Consider the following 21,300-nt stretch of genomic DNA (forward strand, 5'->3'; position numbering starts at 1 on the left):
GTTCAGCCGATCGCGGTTCCCACTGGCTGCGGTTCACCATCCCAGGCCAATGGGGGCTGCGGGAAGCGGCGCAGGCCAAGGGATGTGCTGGCCGCGGCTTCCCGCCGCCCCCATTGGCCTGGGACGGCAAATCGCGACCAATGGGAGCCGCGATCGGCCGAACCTGCCGACGTGGCAGGTAAGCAAACTGGCCCAGCCTGCCAGGGTATTTACCCTGGTGAGCCGTGTGCCAGAGGTTGCCGACCCCTGCTCCAGACTGACGTGCTGCCAGTGTAGCTGAGATCAGAATGAATGGAGTGAAAGCAGAGAGGAATCGAAAGAAAGAAAGAAAGAAAGTCAGCAGAATGGGAAATAGAATGGGAAATAAAAGTCAGGGCAGTTCTGGAACTAGCCTCTCATCATCACTGCAAGCAACAGGCCAACATGGAAGAGGTTCCATACCTATATGCATGTCCATGATACAGACTGGTAGATGGTAATATCATACTTGTTGTCTTTGTTGTGAGCAAGTAGTATAACTCTTTCTGACTTAGGAAAAAACAGTGCCCTGAAGTAAGGTGAATGATATACACAGTTGGGCCAGTTTCTTATACTCTTAGTCTAGTCATTCATATTTACAGATATTAAGGACAGAAGGGACCATTAGATCATCTAGTCTAGCATCGTGCAAAACTTAGGCTACAGAATTTCATCCAGGTACTCCTGTTTTGAGCCCAGTAACAAGGGCCCTGTGTAAATTACAGGTTTTTGCGGGGTGGGGAGGAATTCATGACAAATTCACGATGGCAAAAGTATTACAACTTCATGGAGTTTGCAAGGAATGAATTTTACAAGTAAATGTAGTCAATTTCAAAGATGAAATGAATTATACAAGGAAAATTCATTCTGTCCTTGAAACTGACTACATTTACTTGTAAAATTCACTACATCCTTGAAATTGACCAGCTTAAGTAATGTTCTGTATTAAAGACTTTGTTGCTGACATTGTCCTTTAAAAAAATATTTAAAAGATCATGGTTTGGGGGCATTTTCATGATTTCCATGTTCTCCGTGAAATCGTGATTTATATTGTGCCTTACCAATAACTAATAAATAACAAACAGTAATGACACACCAGGCTTCACAAAAGCTAATGCATTTTCTTAATTCATAAATTAATTTTAAAATTCTCATTCATGCGATTGACATTAATTAGCCTGGTGTAACCATAATCACATTTAAAGTATGAGCACTCCTGCCTGAGAGGCTTTCAGCTTACCCAAGGAAAAACAAGCTGTCATTTAGAAATCAAGACAACGGGATTTTGTACGTGCCAGAGCAGGAGCAAATCACTAAGCCTCACCAACGTGCTAGCCAAAAGTCTGGCACATCCCGAATAGCATGTGCCCTTTGGGTAAAGCAGAGGCCATGGTGCAGGTCTCATGTTGTTATGACTGAGACTGGGTATTAAATGATTGACCTCTTGCCTAATCTTCTCTAAAACAAGAAGTCCCCAGCATGGGAAATGCAAACTATACAGTCAGCATTTATCATCAGTTACCACACAGGGATATAGCTTACCATAGCAGAGTTATTTCCTGTTCCAGGTATAAGGGGAAAGTGCAAAATCTAGATACCACTGCAGGGTATCGTTGGCAAGTATTGGCTGGAGTAGGGACTACTAACCCTAAGACACAGTATGTGAGGATGCACAGATGGCTATAAAGGATTTTAAGATGTTTGCTACCTTCTAATGGGTGTGACCAAGAATGAAGTCTGTTTACACACTTACACACCTGGGACCTGAATTTGCAAGATTCTGAGCAGCATCTGAAAGGTGAGGAGTGTCCTCAGATCTCATTGATATTATCAGGGATCCAACACTCTCACTACCTGGCAGGATCAGACCCCAGTGCCATAAAAAACCCAAATTGTCTAGAGCATAGTCCAAAAGGTGTACTTTGTAGTCTATCGAAGGGCAGAAAATTCCAAAGGTGAAGGCAACTGACAGAGCTGTGAGCACAAAGGGCATAATTACACAGGATTCAAATACATCTCAATTGAAAAGTATAATATACACTTGAATAGTCAAAATACTACAAATAAGAAGTTTTAAAAGGAATGTGGATCTCTTGAAAATCAGGTTTTAAAATACTTTTGTATCTTTCTGTTTATTAAGACGCCTGACTACAGCATAGACTCGCTAATCAGAATGCTTAATCATTTGCTTCGATTTTCTAAAACTTAATAAAGAAGGAAAATAATGGTATTTATTGAAAACAAATGTTTTTGGTTTTTGTATCTTAACCAGACTCAACATGCGAGCTGGGGAAATATGAAGTCAGAAGGGCCTCACGCTCCCAGTGGAAATTTCACTTGTGGTCTATTGGTGTTAAATGCTAATCTGTACGGTAGCTAAATAGTTAGCGAGACATGCTGTGCAACAGAAATGCACACATCCCAAAAGACACTGTGTTCAGTGTGTAATGACACAGAGCTCTGGTGTCACGCAGAGCCAATGTGTCAAAACCACACAGATCATTTCAGGAGCAGCAGAAACTGATATTATCCACTTCGAGAACAGTAAGGGATTTCACCCCGCAGCTTAGCACTCCATGCTCATTCGAGCAGCTGGCAATGGGCATGTCTTGGTCTTATCACAAGTGAGTGAGGTCTGCTTAGTACTTACAGGAGGTCCAGCTACTCCAACTCCTGGTGCACCTCTGTCTCCCGGCTGGCCAGGAAGACCAGGAACTCCCCTATCTCCCTGAAACAGCGAGAGAGGAAAGGGTTAAGGACCAGCAAGATTCTATATGTTTGAGAAAGGTGACCGATGTCTAACACTAATTGACAGCTCAGAAAATATCACCGATACTTCCTGCACATCCTACATGGAACCTCCACAATTATTATTACTAATTATTATTAATACGTTGCAGGGGAACGGTCTCAACCTATGATAGCACAGGGACATGGAATAGTCATTGATTTATTATACTGGGAAAAATCCACTGATAACTTGTCATATCCTGAAAGTACTTTTCCTCTTTACAGAGTGCGCAGCCCAATTTTCTGAGCATATGCATGATTCAGCTCCATGCCACGCCATGCAACAGAGTGGGAGCATAGGACCCATCATTATTTTGGTTTACCCAGTAGGTGGGTCAGCTCGCATACAGCATCCAATTTCCATCAAGATCTTTCTTTTGCTAACTGGGTTGACTTGATAGACAGAGACCAGGTGAGAACCTCACATCTTTGTTGGGACAATTAGGGTGTATAATACTGCTGCTTTTGTGCGGTTTTATACCAGGAACTCCAATTGCCTGTAGGTTAGCATGCATTCTGTGAGGCACAGGAAAACATCATACTTGTGAGCAACCACCTACTTTTCTATAGTAGATTGCACATACAGGTAACCACAGGGTATTGATTCAGAAGATCATAGAAGTTAGAGTTGGAAAAGAAGTACTGAGTCAAAGATTAACCTTGCTCATTCCATTATCAGTGCAGGGCTGTTCCCTAGGGTATATTGTTAAGTGCTTTTTTCCAGTGCAGTTTTAAATGACTCAGGGATAGAATTTCAACCCTACCCTTTAAGACACTATTCCACCATCTAAAAGACCTCATTTTTAACAATTAAATTGTCAATAATATATACCGGAAAAAGTCTGGGCAACTGTTTGAACTGTTTTAATGATCACTGGGAAGGGAGGGTTAAGAGAGAAGCAGAAAATATCCTGCTCTGATGCTTGCTATGCAATCCCATCGCTCAGTTTTACATGTTGCAGTGAGGAAGACACTGTAACAGACTTCACTGCAGATGGGAACTATAGCCTCATGCTGGAGGTATTTTGTTCAAGAACACAGCTTTGCTGCAAAAAACGTGCATGCTGTTTTTCCCTGCACAGATAAGTTTCCTAACATCTTTATTTTATATTGAACAATAGGTTTCATTTATTGTTTTTTAATATGTTTCTTTCTCTCTTTTTCGTAGTAATAGTTCTTTTTGCATTACTGCTTGTGCGTTCTGGACTGCAAAAGAAAAAAAGAAAAATAGAGACCAATTTAGCCATGTCAGTGCAGAATGTAGCAGAACAGAATCAGCATGAGGAAGAGATAGGTAGATTTATCCAGGAATACAAGACATGACTGGATCAATTCTTTATACAGCTATATTCCTGCTTCAAAATAGTTTCCTATTCTTAAATCTATTTCATGATTCAAGGAATATCCTGTTTTCCTGCTTAGTTCTTGATCATGACTTGATCAATCCAAATAGAGAACCTAGGAAAAATCTATCCTAGGCTCAAAACATGACCCAGCTCATCCCAGAAGAATATTGTTAATTTCTTATAGACCTTCAGCAAATGTGGATGTGTTTAGTAAAGGTAATTCTGAAATTTAACATTTAGTCTCAAGACTATATTTTCAAAAACAGTGCAACACGTGAAAACCACAAAATGCTAATTTGGCTACATAACTGCAGTTTGTGTCAGGGACAATAGATTTTGTTCTTGTCCCATGTCCACCTCTTTGAAAATGCCTGTGGAGAATGGGGGAGATATCTGTATTATTTTAATGATTATATGTACCTCGGCTTGATATTATTTCCTTAATATCATTCTGTCTGACCACACAGCGTAGAATTAAAAAGGGCTAATAGAAAGAGCAAGAAGAAAAAAACAATGAGCAGAGATAAGACAGCTGTGAGTAAACAATTTCACGGGAACAATCACTGGGCCATTAACTGGGGAGATGGTCTTCACAGATGCCAGCCTAAAGTGACACAGGTGAATTGCCAAAACAGAGACTAGAGGTCAAAAGGACCATAAACAGTTAAAAACTTTTTTCTTGAGAGAGAGTGGGAGTGGGAGTTGCCAGCAGCTGCTGCTCTGGTGAGATGTTCAGAGACAGACATTGAGACAAACGAAGAATGCAAGGCAGTTTGTCTCTCCCGCCCAGAGCCTGAAGTACCTGGGCTAAGAGGAACTTGAAAGGATAAAGTTTAGGCAAGACCAGATGTAGACAAAATTCTGTTCTTTGAACCCTTTTCTCTGCTTACCATTTACCTTTGGGTGAATAAATAATGTTCATTTTGAAGCTGTTTTTAGTCACTTTAATCAGCTCCTGTTCACAGGCTCCCAGAGGGAAGTTTCCTGCCGGTGCCGAATACAGTTGGGACTGTTGTGTTAACAGAGTTGGGAAACGGTAGGGGTTGGGGTGGAAGCTGTAACCCAGAGATCCACTCCAAGAGCAGCTGAACAGCAGAGAGGTGGTGAAGGAAGCAACACCTGTCATCTGAGCAGTATACCTGAGGTACTGCAAAGGAGTCGAAAGTGCAACTCACCCAGTAACTGCACAGACTCTCTGACTGTATGGATTCCAGGTTGCCAGGGAAGTTAGTGTGAGTTTTGTCGCAGTAAGCATGGCAGGACTTGGCCCACAACCTTAGTTATAGCTTTATATAGAGGCATAAAAATGACGTATGTGGAAAGTGAACAAGTTATTTGCTATCCTAATATTTGCATGTACACAACCAGACAGGCATTACACAGAAAATAAAGTTGTTTGGAAAGTTTCTGTGGCAAACCTTTTTCCACTGAAAATCAGGAAAACATTTGTAGTAAATGTCTCACCAAAAATATTTTCCAGTGAAAAATGGACCATATTTTCAATTAATTTTTCCACCAGCTCCAGTGACAATGTGCAAACTTGTCCTGATTTTTGAGAAGTAGTCCTCAATGGGACAGAGGTAAATGCTTACCTTGTGTCCGAGGGGTCCTGGTAGGCCTGGGGGGCCTCTTTCACCCTAAAGAGCCATAACCAAAGCAGAAAAATAGTCAACACTTGCGAAGCAGAAGCTTGGCCTTTGAAAAATAAACAAAAATGCTTCTTACATCAAACTAGTATTTCTAGTGGCGGTGGGTGGGATCCATGAAGGAACTTAGCGGTTGCAATATTGAGCGTCTAACTTTTGGGCATCTAGAAAATCACAGGAACAAAGTCTGATCCACAAAGCCTGAGTGAGGCGCCTAGGCTACCCATACAATGAATGAGGAAAGACAAACACCTAAGAATGTGATCCACAAAAGCCAGCACACTAGATGGGGAGCTGCCTAATGGGAGAGTCCAACAGGAGGGGTGTGTCCTAAGCTCTGCCCCTCTCTCAGAGATAGGTACCTACATCCAGGCTTCAGGGATGTGCCCCTCTCTGCTTAGTGAGCCACAAATGGGAACCCGCCACCAGGAGTCAGGTAGCTTAGGCATCAAAGGTGCATCTTGTGGGACTGAGCTAGGCGTGTGGTGCCTGCCTCACTCCATTGAAAATGGCAGGTGGTGGAGGAGCCCACCTTATAACTTCTAGCCTCCTGGTTAGAGCATTCACCTGGGATTTGGGAGACCCAGCTTCAAAACCCTCTTCTGCTGGAGATGGAGACAGGACTTGAACTGGGGGGTCTCTCACCTCTCAGGAGAGTGCTCTTACCACTGAGCTATGGGATCTTCAGTTGTGGAGCTCCCTCAATCTCTCCGGTTGAAGCTGTTCCATTGTGGATAACTACTGAAATAGTAATTGGGCCAGAGAGAGCGTGAAAGAGAGACTGCCCACCTGTGAGGTTGGAGCATGGGCAGAGTGGGCAGATATGGACAGAACACATGATGGTGCAGTGTTGGAGACAAGCAAGCTTGCTGCAGGTGCTGATGTTGGCAGCCGCATCCACTCAAAGGGTGGCCTGCTGTCAGTGGGTAATAATATAATGCTGCACTGCAATATTACGCAGTTATATTTTATACACTGCTTCTGCTGGGCTGTTTCATTTTAACTCCTATAGGAACTGATTCTAGTTGGGTGCAGAGTGTGCTAAGAGGACTTACCTGTTCTCCATCTTTACCCTTCCCTGGTAAGCCAGGTATTCCAGCAGGGCCAGGCTCACCGGCGAGCCCAGGTAGTCCTGGTTTTCCTTCCTGTCCTGGGTCACCCTGTAGAAGACATTACAATGATGCATCTGAATTGAGAGCTAAGGTCCATTTCTGGACCAGATATCCCACGAGGATAAAAATGTCCAGGGATTTTGTCTTTAACTTTTACAGGCAGAACATTCCTCAGTGTCATAGGAAGCCCTGTTTTATTATACTATAAGAATGTGATGATGCGTCTTGGTCTTTATATCAAATGCTCTCATAAGAGTATCGGTATTTCCCCCTTTAAATGAAAACTTTCGCCCTAAATGGTTTGGGGCGTGGCTATGTTAAAGACTCCTCCAATCTGTGTAATATTGATGCAGTTACACTTAGCAGAAGAGCTTGAGTCACGAGCCCTCTGCTTTAACAGGTGGGGAGAAACGAAGAGTGGCAGGGTGTTCCTTGTGAGGGGGCTTCAGTTCTAGAACACTCCTTCCTCCCTCTTCCATCAGTGAGGAGTTCTTAATTCTAGAACACCCCTTTCTTCGCTCTCCCATTGTGACTCCACCCTACTAACTTTGGAAACATACTAGAAGGCGCATTTAATTCAGGGAACGTTTGGGTTTCAAGTAGATCGAGGGATCTGGTGAGCACTCGGAAGATGGATAGTAATTTGGTGGGAGGGGTTGATACAGTGGGACTTGTCTATATTTTGCATTGTTATCCTTCTATTGTGTGTTGTTAAGGTCGATGTTACTGTTAATTATTTCTATTATGGAGCCTCAATCAAGGACTAGGGCTCCATCATGTTAGGCTTGGTACAGGCAAGTAATAAAGGAGACAGTCCCTGCCCCGGAGAGCTTACAGTCCAGGTGTCAGGCAGGACATAACAGTCGGATGAGACAGACAAATGGAGGTGAGTGTGAGCTGGGAGAATAAGGGAACTATGCAATTAAAAGAGCTTGGTATGAAAGCAGAAGTCCCAGTTTGCCTAACCGGTGCGAGAAGGTTTTGCTTACAGCTGGGGATTTACAGATTTAAACATAATTATCAAAAAAGAAACAAACAGAATAGAATCCCCCACAATCCTGGCACAATCACCACCGTGCAGATGTGTTTTCAAGCCAATGACATCACTGTATCTAATAGAAAAGCTAAGGTGGCTTTTTCACTTCAAGAGCTCCTGTCCTATTAATACAGCTAGGTAGTTTATACAGGGAGAACCAAGTGCAATTCTCTGGAAAATGCCAGACTAGATGAGCTAATCATCCCTTCTGGCTTTAAAATCTATTAATCCTGGTCACCGTTCAGAGGGCTGCAAGTCCAGATACACATTTATCTGACAGACATGAAAGAACTGCTGGACCTTTTCACCCTTTTGTCCATCCTTTCCGGGTTGGCCAGCGTCTCCAGGTACACCCTGTGGAGAAAAAGAACGCTTCTGTTTAAAACTGTTATTTGAGGTGGTATTTGATTCTAAAGGAAATGAGAAAAACAGATATACTGTATTGTACATCTTGGGGATTTTGGGGCAATTTTATACATCTTGGTTTATGACACTCCCTCTTCCCAGTACAGACAACTTGTAATCCTGAGAACAATGAACTAGAAGAGATGTGAATCAGCTGCCTGAAAAGGTTATTTTCAATGTAAGAATGAACTGCAAAGCTAAAGTGAAAATCGAGTTAGCCCCAGTTTTGTACGCCACTCCTCCTCCAACCAAAATACATTTCCCGCCTCTGTAAAATCCTCCTGGCACTTCCTGGTTTGCTGAAAAGAACTCAGAAAGCATAACTGTAGAGAGCAGAGATACTAGCAAGCCTCATTACAACCAAAAGTCTCATTGGGTTTATTTTTATCTGATGCCCCCCAATAGTCAGTATAATGGGGAAATTCAACACACTCCTGGGATTAACTCAATCGTCATTTCACCCTTGCATTTCCGTTTTCATTCCCTTTAAATTATTGGCAGATAGGATGATATCAAACTTCTTTGATTCTTTATAGTTTAGACCCATAGGTGATTTACCTCCAAACCGAACAACATAACATTCCTTTCTCCTTCCCTTTCTCCCAAGCTGAGACAAGGACAAAGGCTTGTGAGTTGGGTCTTTCAAGACAGATGCTTTCAGGAGGTTGTGGAATGAACTAAACCCCACCAGAAAGGCCAGGGGAGGTCTCTGTTTGAGTTTGTCACTGAGCAGTGCAATTATTTGGAGTTATTCCAGCCTCAGTTAGTACTATATCCCATTCTGTTGGCTTGTATCTGTTGTTCTGATTGCAAGTTAGAAGACAGTATCAACACAAATATTATTTTCCCACTTCAGCTTTCTTTAGCCAAGCTCATGAATATATAAACTATCTTCATTATGTTAATAGAGCCCAATTTAATTAGAAATGGCAGAGATAACTAGTAGACAGTTACTCGGATTGTCTAATTAGCACCTATCACATCACACTGCTCTTCTGTTGATCTCATTTGCACAGCTAATGCCCAGTGTATGTTGCACTTAAAAGTTCAAACCCTGTATTCACTCACAAAGGTGTAAAACTGGAGTAATACCAGATACTCCAATGGAATTATTTCAGATTTACATTGGTGGAAGTGAGAGCAGAATCTAGCCAAAGACTTATATGCAAACGTGAAAGCCTCAATCGTGCAAACCTAATTTCAATGGCCCTACTCGTTGGAGTAAAGGTTGCACAATTGGACCTGAAGTGATTACATCGTATTCTAGTGAAAATGGGATCTGAGTGTATCAATCCTTAAATCTTTGAACTGATTCTAGTTTCAACAAGAAAGAAAGAAAGAAAGGAAGAAATTTTTCTCTTGGGACAGCTGGTGGCAAACCAAGCATTAGTCAGTTCGGTGAGGACACAAATCAGAGTTCAGTGCATCCTTGTTGGTACAATGCTGGTGAGCGTGAGGCAAACCTGTCGCCAAACTAGGGCTGCTCGCTCTGCTCCCTTCCAACAGTGGCTGGTCCTGTTGACATACGCCGATGACATGCTCCTCGTGGTCCAGGACCTGGGTGACCTGGTGCAGGTGGAGGCCTGCCAAGCCATTTATTCAGCCATCTCCTCCACCTGGGTCAACTGAGTCAAGAGCTCTGGCCTGGTGGTCGGGGCCTGGAGGCAGGAGAGCTCCCTTCCTCCTGTGCTCCAGCCCATCTGGGAGAGCACGGACTGGCTGCTCTATCTGGGCGTCTAACTTTTTGCCACCGATCCCTCCCGTCTGGAGAATTATTGTGATCTGGAAACCAGGGTGGCTGAGTGGTTGAGGAGTGGACAGGACTGCTCCAGTGTCTTTCCCTGTGCGGAAGGTTACTGGTGCTTAACCAGCTGGTCCTGTCCATGCTCTGGCACTGGCTCAACACCCGGAGCCTGCCCCCGCGTACCCTGGCCTGCCTCCAGAAGAAAATCTTGGAGTTCCTCTCAGGGCTGCCCAGAGGATTCAGGGGGCCTGGGGTCTTGGGCGGTGGGGGGCCCCCGCCGCCGAATTGCTGCCGAAGACCCATCACTTCGGCGGCGGGTCCTGGGGCGGAAGGACCCCCCGCCGCCGAACTGCCGCCGAAGACCCGGAGTGGAAGAAGCTCCGGGGGCCCGGGCCCCGCGAGAGTTTTCCGGGGCCCCTGGAGTGGGTGAAGGACCCTGCTCCAGAGGCCCCGAAAAACTCTCGTGGGGGCCCCTGCGGGGCCTGGGGCAAATTGCCCCACTTGCCCCCCCGCTCTGGGCGGCCCTGGTTCCTCTGGCCAGGGCTGCACTGGGTCTCTGCGGGAGTCCCGAACCTCCCCCAGGAGGAGGCTGGGCAGGGCCTGCTCTGTCTCCGCAGTCAGGTCCATGACTTCCGCCTCCAGGTCCTGCAGAGACTCCTCTATGGTGCTGGCAGTCTGGCATGGAGTGCACTGGTGCATGCCTTCCTCTGCTACCTCCAAGGGCTCCGATACGATTGGCAACTCTTCTACCTCCCTCTGAGGAGTCTCCTGTGAGACCGTTCCAAGCTGCCAGTTTTTTACCAGGGCCTGGAAGCTAGTCTCGGCGACCAGGTCTGCGGCAGCTGCTGAGGCCTGGGACCTCCTCGTGGGGCCCCTGCTATACAACCTCCATCTTGGTGTGCAGGTGGTGGAGTCTCCCTCAGTGTAGCAGAGGTTGGTCCTGGCTGGTACCACCAGGATCAAAGACCTCCTGGACCATGAATAGAGGGACTGGGTGGATCCCCTGGTGCTAGGCTGGCGCTTGGGGCTCTCCACACCTCTCATCCCTTGGCGTATACTCCAGAAGGTGAGGGCGGCTTTAGCACCTGCCTCTCTCATTTTCTTTGAGCAGGTCCTTTGGGAGGCTGCTACCCACCCACCCCTGGCCCTCTGGACTTAGCCATTGGGCCCCTGCCTGGTGAGCTTCCTCAGCCACCCCCTATGCACTACCTGAACCGTCTGCATGACATGAAGCTGGACCGCCTATGAACTGTGCCTAGGAAACAGCTTTATGCGCTCATGCTCCACACCCTTCACTTCCTCACACTTGTGTCCTGCTCTGACACCAAGTGGTGGGACCTCCTACCGCCTGTGGTGGGCGAGGAACCACGGTGGGCCAGTCCATATTCCACTCTGGTTTCATGGCTTGCCTGGGATATTAATTGGTGGCTCCTTCACAGAGCCGTGATCATGGGCATGTAGTTGGCGCGGTTCACTACCTCCCTGACACATACCTCTTCTGCAATGAGAGGGAGACCCTGGAGCACATCTACATTGAATGCACCAGGTTGCAGCCCCTCTTCCGGCTCCTCAAAAACCTTCTCCCTAAGTTCTGGCTGCACTTTTCCCCACACCTCCTGATCTATGCACACCCCATCTGTGCCCCATGAAGTCACGAGACCTCCTTGTCAACCTCCTCCTGGCACTGGCCGAAGTGGCCGTCCTCCATACCAGGAAGGGGAAGCTGGATGGGGAGGTGCTCTGCGACGGTGGGGCCTACTTCTGATCCTCCCTTAAGTCACAACTCCAGGCAGAGTTCCTCTGGACCATGTCCACTGGCTCCCTGGATGCCTTCTAGGAGCAGTGGGCACTGTCCAGGGTTCTTTGCTCGGTGTCCCCCTCTGGATCCGTTTTCAACCAGTGACCCCCCACTCCCATCCCTGTTTTTACATTTGTTGTCCCCTGAAATCTTATTGGTGCCTGGGTCCAGGGGCTCTTCCCCTTAGGCGGGGGGAAGAGGGGGTTTTAGATGTGGGTAGGTTTCCACTACCCATCTTCAGAGCCTTAACAGTGCCCTTCCAACACAGTTATCACTCAGGCATGTGGCCATAGTTTGGCTGCACTGACTTGCCCTTCCCACAGAGCCGGCAGTGACTAAGCCTCCAGGCATGCGGCGGCAGCAGCCTCTTCCTGAGCAGAGCCTGCGTCAGGTGACCCCCAAGCCCAGGTTTTTCCCCAACCCCACCAGAGCTGCAGATCAGTCTGTGCAACACACTACCTGGCCAGGAACCCTCCTGCTGCCGCGCAGTGTATCAGACTCTTGAGACTCCCAGCCTGCTCTTGTTTTGACCCTGTTCCTGTTCCTGCCCTAGCCTTGCCCGAGCTCTGTTCCAGTCTTGTCCTTGCCCTGCCTGACCTTGCTCCAGCCTTGCCTCCGCTTCCTGACCATCCCTGAACCCTCAGACTCTGACTATCCGGCTTCGACCTTTGGCCTGCATCTGGACTTGGCTACGGTACCGTACCGACTTGGCTTGTCCCTGGACTCTGTCAACCCAGCTTCAACCCCTGGCTTGCACCTGGACTGTGGCTACGGTTCTGATTCTGGCTTGACTGCGGACTCTGATCTCAGTTCTGACCCTATCCTGTCCCTGGTTCAATTCCAGCTCCACCCTTGGCTCAGTCTCAACCTGACATCCAGCTTCGACCTCTGCTCCAACCACTAGGCCTGACTGGGAGGTAGCGCCTGATAGTGAGATTGTCCTGTTGAATATACCACTTCCAAGATGTCCATGTCTACTGAGTCTCTCAAAGAGAGTAGCAGGCTGTAATGAAACCACCTGAAACAAACAACAGCTGTAGACCCTGGGAAATGGTGTAGGGGGAGATTTTGGCAAACCAGTAAAGTGCCTGAAACCCCGGGTAACAATGGAAACCAAAGAAACTGAGTAAGAGAAATGTGGCAGGGCACAGACGGAGAACAAATCCATGGATGAATACATACCACATTTCCTGGCAAGCCTTGTGGACCTGGGGGCCCAACAGGTCCAGGAGCACCCTGTTGTAAGAAAACAAAATTTAAAAAAATATTGTTTCTTATTTGTATTACGTAGGAGCTAGAAGTTTTAAATGGGATTGGAGTCCACATTCTGCTAGGTGCTGTACAAGCATATAGTAAAAGAGAACTCTTGCCTCAAAGATCTTACAACCTGAACAAGGATGCAACGGTACAAAACAGATTAAGACATCCCTTGGGAATTTCAAAATTGTCTATCGCCATGATCAATCCTAAATCCAGATCAGCTACTCCATCAGCTTGGAAAAAAAATATAGCACTGAGACTAAAATATATATTATCAGATCAGATGAAATGATGTTGATTTATGACAAACATATAGGACCCAGGGCAACAAAATAGTCTCCTCGGACAATTCTACCCTTTCCCTGCTTTTTTGTAGATTTAGTGAGGTCAATAGTTCAGCTGGTGAGTATCCTGAACTGGTAGCACAAGAACACCAAAGGCTTCTATCCACAAGGAACAGTCAGATGCACTTCTAACTTTCTGAGGCCTTGGCTACACTTGCAAGTTACAGCGCTGTAAAGCCTCCCCCAGCGCTGTATCTCACTCCCCGTCCACACTGGCAGGGCACTTACAGCGCTGTATCTCCCTGGGTACACCGCTGCAGGTACTCCACATCTCCGAGAGGAATAACAGCTGCAGCGGAGTGGCTAGGACTCAGGGGTGTGAGTGGAAACGCTTGCTGCGCTGTACTGATCACCTTGTCAAGTGGCCAATCCTCTCCATTGTTGTGACTGGCTGCAGGAATGCAGAAGTGCCGGTTTCAAAGCTCCTACCACAGAGAAAAGCAAACAGATTGCAGCTTGCTTTGAGTGAGTGAATGAATGAGCAGGGGGCCGGGAGTTCGGAACTTGCAAAATAGAGAGTTGACATGCTCCAAAAAGCACTCACTCTCCCCCCACACTCCCTGTCACAATCCACCCCCCCCCCCCGTTTTGAAAAGCACGTTGCAGCCACGTGAATGCTGGGATAGCTGCCCATAATGCACCGCTCCCAACACAGCTGCAAATGTTACAAGTGTGGCCACGCCACTGCGCTAGCAGCTGGCAGTGTGGACAGACTGCAGCGCTTTTCCCTACTCAGCTGCACAAAGACAGGTTTACCTCACAGCGCTGTACAGCTGCAAGTGTAGCCAAGGCCTTACTTCATTTGTCAATTAATGACCCAATCCTGCAACCAGTGACAGGGCCTGACCCACAGGCTAATGAAGTCAATGGGAAGACTCACATTGCTTTCAATGGGCTTTGAATCAGGCCCATAATGATACGACCTCCTTTGTAAAAAGCACTGTGAGATCTATGGATGAAAAATGCCGTAAAAGGGCTAGGTATTATACAACATTATTACTGTTACTGAGGCTCCGTCTATGCTTACAGCGATGTAGAGTACATACACTGCATGCCCCCCTAGCGTGGGTACAAACAGCAGTGTAGATCAGGTATTAGTTAGTAAAGTAAAGACACACCAGACCCTTAGGGCATGTACCCTACACAGCTCTCTACACACCCATGCAGTGCATCCCCCATCTACACTTCTGTTTTTGGCAGTGTGCTGTCTCACTGCTAGAGACTTTTCCCGCCGCAGGGAAAGGCTCTAACAGGGGGAGGCAGTGGGGAAAGACTCAGGCATTTCCTCACTGCAAGAGCTTTTCCCCACTGCAGGGAAAGTCTCCAGCTGTGGGGAAAGGCTCTGGCATAGGGAAGCAATGGGGAAAGGCTCCAGCAGCTCTCCACTGCCTCCCCACTGCCAGAGCCTTTCACCGCTGTGAGTAGCTACAGACCGTGGTGTGGACACGGCCTGCTTTTCACTGCCACATCTAGCTACATCTACTCTATAGACTACCATCCGCGTAGAAGGCCTACAAGTAGCCTGATGGACTTCAATGGAAGAGTAGTCATGGAAGCCGCATGCCATAACTGGGTTGGCAGGACAGTGGTTATGAAGGCAAAGCCATTTTCTGATATCTGGCCTTCTCCAGATCTAAGGCTCCCCAAAACCATCCCTCTAATTCCTTGCCCTCTGTTCAGGACTTCCTCTTCTACTGACTTTTTCTTGAGAAAGGAGTAAGAAATTGCTTATTCGGGGGTAAATTGGGATCTGAGTCATTACCGCTCTCTAGTATGCAGAAGCCAGATCAGATCAGCCTCAGAGAACATGCCCCCCTGCCACCCGCCCACACAAGTATGTGTGGTGGGTTTATGGTAATGAGTCTCCTTTATTAAAAAAAATGCTGAATTGATCAGGCAGGAGGAGAAGCGTAAAGCTAACCAAGATCAAAAACCAGTGGTCGGTCTCGATGAGTTGCGAGCTCTCAGCACCAGATGGTAGCCTGTGCCTGAATGCCATCTCCGTGTATTAATGAGCACGGCCAGCGCCTTGCCTGGAAAGGAAGGGGTTTAATCTGAGAATCAGACTTCTCAAACAAAAATAGGCAATCTGGAACTGCATCCATTGAATCGATTGGAGCAGCAATCCATTGGGTGCAGCTGAGTGGTTTGAATTTCTGTTCGCCCGGAGCAGCAGCTCTTGTCCAGATCAGAGCGTACCCTGCACAGGAGCTGCCTGAGATTATTAGTCTGGAAAACCGCTACTTCTGAAGCCCTTCAGGTGTGTTCCCATTGCAAGATGTGCCCTAAGTGAAGCAATGACTCACAGTCTCTCCACGGACTCCTGGCTCGCCTCTGGCTCCTTCCTGTCCCTTCGCACCCTGGACAGAAAGAAAAGGGACTTAAATGGGGGCTGCTATTCAGCACTGGAGGCTGGGATTTGTGGATATTCACAGAGAGGGTGAAATTCATGCCCACATATAGGGCCATCCCCGCCCTATGCACCACCTATATCCTAACTAAGCTGTAATGGTCTCTCTCCACAGGGGGAGTTTCACCCCTGACTTGCCGGGTGTAACTATATGAACAATAATAGCGCACTAAGGATGAATTCCTGTGCAAAGGGCCTTCATTGGCCCCATGAGCCACGAAAGTCTACGCTGATGGTTTACATGGGACTTGCTTTGTCCCAGGGTGGACTTTCATGAGCAGAGAATTCAGTGGCATTGTCGCTCCTGTTTTCTTGCCATTGCTGAGCCTGCCACTGCTCTCAAATCCTTTTTCTTCTTCCTTTTTTTGTGAAGTTCATGGTCGTGTTTGTTTAAGACAGCCCAAGACGGGCCGTCCGAGCGACAGCCAATTGCTATGTGCAGGATAGGCACAGCACAAGCACTGTGACCTTCTCCCATGCTGCCCTACAAACATACTGCAGCCCTCTGCTGGAGGGACCCGTCTAGTGGAGAGAGTGGTACCTCGGTGCCCATTCGCTCTTTGCCCTTTCTGATGAGATGGTCAACAGGAGCGATGATCAGAGCTCACTTGCAATGGTGTTTTTTGCCGTTCAGACAATTTTTTCAGTGGCAATTGGACTAAAACTATGTACCCATTTCACAAAACCCAAGGAGAATTCAGAAAGTGTCTTGAATCTGAACACTGCCCTGGAATTCCTTGCTCATGCGCTGTAATCACAATCACTCATTCGTTAGCCCCGTGGGGCAGCAGAAGCTCTTGGCAGACATGCCTTGGGAGAGCTGTCTCAGAGGTCCTGCTTGCAGAGCAGTGTAGAGATAGCATGTCACACTTAGGGCTCGACTTTCTTCTCCTTTGCACTGGGGTTAATGAGGGATACCTAATGCCACAGAGGTCAATGGAGTTACAGCAGTGTGAGAGGGGAATCAGACCTTCAGCATCCGGGGGGAGGGACTGTGTGGAGTGATCTACACCCATCAGCACCGCTTACCTATCTGGTCATTCCAGGGAGGGGAGTCAATGTTGCTTACCTGTGGTCCTGGAGGTCCTGGCAGCCCCATTTCACCTGGGACACCAGGCAGTCCCTGCAAAGGAAGGAGAGGTGGGAAACAACTCATTTATTCTCCTTGGCACATATTGGTTTGGCTCATTTTTCCCCACTCTGGGGAAGGGAAGGATTTTATATGTCCAGGGTTAGCAACAGGTCGGGTTCATTTCCGACATGATGGAGACGATGCCCATATAAACATCAGCAAAACCCTACCTAGAACTCCCCACCAGCCCTCTGCTTATCACCAGGTCACTACTTGTGTAGCAGAGGGTCAGGGCCCCTGCCAAAGGGAATATGACACCCACCCATGCTCTGTTAGCTAGGGGGCAGGGAGAGGCTCACAGCCATTTCTGAAGGAATACTGTCGTGCACTTACGGGTTCCCCGCTGTTTCCTCGATCTCCTTTCTCTCCCTTTGGCCCAGTTTCTCCCTGTCACAAAGCAATACGAGGATAAAGAGTGAAAAATAAATTCAAGTTATCTCGTCGGTGAGGCTGATAAAAGTCAGACAGCTTTGTTCTTTGACAGAGGCTTTTGACCACATTCCATATAGAGGGCTGATGTTAAGGATCTCTTATTCCACATTGAATACTGAATGGATTTTTCATCTGAAGTGACTATGAGCTGAATTGAACTTTGAACCCACCTCTTTACCTGAAAGCAGATAACCCTAATCCCATTAGGGTTATCAGAATATGGCCACAGACTCCATCTTTATAAAGCGCCTGATTCAGTGGCCACTGAGGTTAAGACCCTCCAACGAATGAAATACGCTTTGGAACAAGGCCAAATGAATGAGAGAAAGAATCTTCTTCAGCTAAACTGCTACCATTGCCACTTCTGCTTGGTATCTAGATCTAGAGGACTCATGTTGAAAATATGAACAATCACCTTCCTTCTGTCCCAGAAGAGAGATTTTTTTGCGGGGTGGAGGAGTTGTTAGTGGCTATGGCTCAGTATATTCCCTGTGAAAAAGCACTTGTCTTGCTAAGCCGATCCCAAATATATTTTCAAGTAAAAAGATGGTTACTCTCCCTCGTAGATAATGTTTACATATAATCTGCCATCATAAAATAATGTTACAACTTGGTAAATTCGGGGGAAAGAATATTCTCTCTGGTGTACATTTATTGTCCAGATAATCTGAAATGAGACATCAGCGATAACTGTTGATCAATGATCTATTCCATCTGCCTGGAGGATTATCGGACTAGTGTCATTATTCCTATCCTGTCTCTAAAAGATGGGTGAACATGGGCTAGACTTGGGTATCACCAGTGATGTGGATTCTATAGCTGCTCTTGGCCATGGGTCCCATTAACTTCTTGTGTTCACAGAGTTTCTCCTCCTTGCTGCAACATCAGCACATTATTTTGTACGCTATTGTTACTGACCACTGGGATTAATTTACTGCTGTCCTTCCTCTTTATAACATCCCCATATGTTCATGCTGGTGGAATACCATGCAGCAGGAATTCACCTTTACTTTGAATTCTGAAAAGCCAATCAGTATGGATGCATTCATGGTATTTGGATGCATTTAAGTGAATGGCATAGAGTTACTGGAGAAATGGCTGTCCTCTATAAGAACATAAGAACAGCCCTATTAGGTCAGACCAAGGGTCCATCCAGCCGAGTATCCTGTCTTCCGACACTGGCCAGTGCCAGGTGCGACAGAGGGAATGAACAGAACATTTAATCGTCAAGTGATCCATTCTCTGTCGCTCATTCACAGCTTCTGGCAAACAGAGGCTAGGGACACCATTCCTGCCCATCCTGGCTAATACCCATTGATGGTCCTATCCTCCATGAATTTATCTAGTTCTTTTTTGAACCCTGTTATGGTCTTGGCCTTCACAACATCCTCTGGCAAGGAGTTCCACAGGTTGACTGTGCATTGTGTGAAGAAATACTTCCTTTTATTTGTTTTAAACCTGCTGCCTATTAATTTCATTTGGTGACCCCTAGTTCTTGTGTTATGAGAAGTAGTAAACAACACTTCCTTGTCTACCCTCCCTACACCAGTCATGACTGTACAGACCTCAGTTATATCTCCCCTTAGTTGTCTCTATGGGTGTGATCCTGCTTCCACTGACGATTCTAATGGTGCAAGACCAGGCCACATATGAAATTCCAAATTTGTATGTGAACATATGTATTCAGGAAAGAGCATTCAAACTTTTTTTGTGGTTACATCATTGTATAAAATCTTTCAGTTATCCAGTCTGATGGGAAGCCTAAGTCACATGCATGTGACTTAGGCTTCCCATCAGACACCAGGACTACTCAAAACAAAGAGTTCATATAGTTCTTCATCATTCACAAGATCTGTTTTCCAAATCATTTCCACTAGCAACAGATTTGTGAAATTCAAAGTCTGTTTGCAAAGGATTTTCCAACCAAAAAAGTCTGAATTTGCAATAATTATTATTTGCAATAAATAATTGAACTCAAGTTAACACAGATCCTATTCAAACAGTCTCTGATGCCATCTAATGGCCTACAGAAAAATGACGACGCAGCGCAAACTGGTTTAATAAATTTACGTCATCCAAATATTGCAGTTGCACTTTGGGTGTACTGGTATAATTGTAATTCAAACTAGTACACTTTTTGAAATCCTTCTGAGTGATGAAAATACCCAAAGTGTAGACACACTTTAACAAGGTCAAAGAGATGGATGCTCTTAATAACTGTAAATATAAACAGATATTCCCATGGAAACCAAGGCTGCAAGAAGAAGTAATCACTCAATAGTCTAAGGAGGCAGCTCATTTAATAGTCTTTTTTCCTACTTTTTGTTTCTGTGTTTACGTTTCAGTTGAACGTTAGTGCCATACTGATCAGCCTCCAGGCTTGTGGACAGATTTTTAAAGATATTTGGAGTTAGGCATCTTTATACCCTTAAAAAATCTGTCCCTAAAGTCATTCAATAGCCAAAAAACAAGTAGAATACAAGCAAGGCAAATTACCTTGCCTCAATCCTGATCGGATGGGACCGCCTAAAGGGTCCCTCCAAATTAGCTGAACACATGGCCAATCTGGTGAGACTGTAAATGCTGCCAGAGAGTGCTACATGCTATATGGACCCCTGTCCATGGCAACTGATCTTAATCCGCCCTCTCATTTCACACAGCTCAATGTACAGAAATGAGGCGGTTATGATTCACAGCTGGATTGGATTATAACAAGCGGCTGGATTGGAACTAGCAGCCCCCATTGCCAGCCCCCTGAGCAACTACCTCTCGCTGTTTTCTTTTCCTTTTTTTTTAACTTCCGCCCCACTGAAAAAAAGGGGGCAAGACACAGAGTGGGCCTGCTTGCGCCCCACGACTCTGGGATTGTGCAAGAGGGTGGGACAGACTGCAGGGAGGCCTACTACCCTCCTGGTTTATGCAAGACATGACCAGAGTCACAACTCCAGCGCCCCCAGAATGCAAGACTTCTCAAAGAGAGGAAGAGAAGACGGGGCATTGAGTGGGTGCACACTGTACCTTCTGTAGGGAATTCCCTTCAGAGCTGCTCTTCCATAAATGTAGTTCTGCACAGCTCCCGGACAGAGGGCTGGGCCCTGAAGGCATAACTCAGCCCATTATGGTTAGCTACAGACCCAAACCCACTTGAACTTGTCACCGTATTTCAGTGATAACTGAGCAGCATTTAGGTAAACGTATTTAACTAACAGGGAACAACGTATAAGTAAACAGAGGACTGCTGCTGCTGAGATCTAGTATTCTCTGTAACTGGTTCCCCATCACTGTGAGAGAGGCAGCAGAAAGTATCCTGCAGGATGCCTGGCAACTTCTAACTTCCTCCTGAATCTTATGCCTTTAGAGCACACACAATGCCCCAGTCCTCTTGGCCAACGCACCAGGGTTTGAACCAGGGACCTACAGAGCTAAACGCCTGAGCTTAAGCTAACGTTCTGTAGGTAAGAGCTGTAACAACTCACATGCCAATCCACAAAGGAGGTTTTGTAGCACCAGCTCACTACTGGGTTACACCCCTGTGCCAACACAGTCACTTAAACTCTACGCACTTAACTCTCTGCTGCATTGCAACTTATGCAGTTATCTACATTTGTGCAAAGTAAGGGTGACACAGGACCAGAGCAGAACACTAAGACCTCATGTAATCTGGGAGCACTCACCATCTTGCAGGGATGGGACAGAATGCAGCTGCATCCCGACCAAAGTTAGTCTGGATGCTGCTGTTGCTAGGACAACGGCTGCATTTTTATGGTGACTGGGCATAGTGCTGACCTTGCCTATAGCCAGACTCAAGCTGAGCTCTTTTGTACAAA

At 46.4% G+C, this 21,300-nt stretch overlaps 1 protein-coding gene across 1 annotated transcript in view; it reads right to left on the reverse strand.

The window, feature by feature from the left end:
* Positions 1–21,300, reverse strand: part of COL22A1 (collagen type XXII alpha 1 chain) — a 302,778-nt gene that overhangs the window by 40,110 nt on the left and 241,368 nt on the right. The window contains exons 33-40 of the mRNA XM_034763665.1: positions 17,375–17,428; positions 16,979–17,032; positions 15,806–15,859; positions 13,078–13,131; positions 8,249–8,302; positions 6,856–6,960; positions 5,747–5,791; positions 2,669–2,746 (exon numbers count right to left, since the gene is read on the reverse strand). Of these exons, the coding sequence (XP_034619556.1) occupies positions 2,669–2,746; positions 5,747–5,791; positions 6,856–6,960; positions 8,249–8,302; positions 13,078–13,131; positions 15,806–15,859; positions 16,979–17,032; positions 17,375–17,428 (498 nt within the window). The remainder of the gene's footprint in view (positions 1–2,668; positions 2,747–5,746; positions 5,792–6,855; positions 6,961–8,248; positions 8,303–13,077; positions 13,132–15,805; positions 15,860–16,978; positions 17,033–17,374; positions 17,429–21,300) is intronic.

Source organism: Trachemys scripta, chromosome 2, assembly GCF_013100865.1.
Source record: "Trachemys scripta elegans isolate TJP31775 chromosome 2, CAS_Tse_1.0, whole genome shotgun sequence".
Lineage (NCBI taxonomy): Eukaryota > Metazoa > Chordata > Testudines > Emydidae > Trachemys > Trachemys scripta.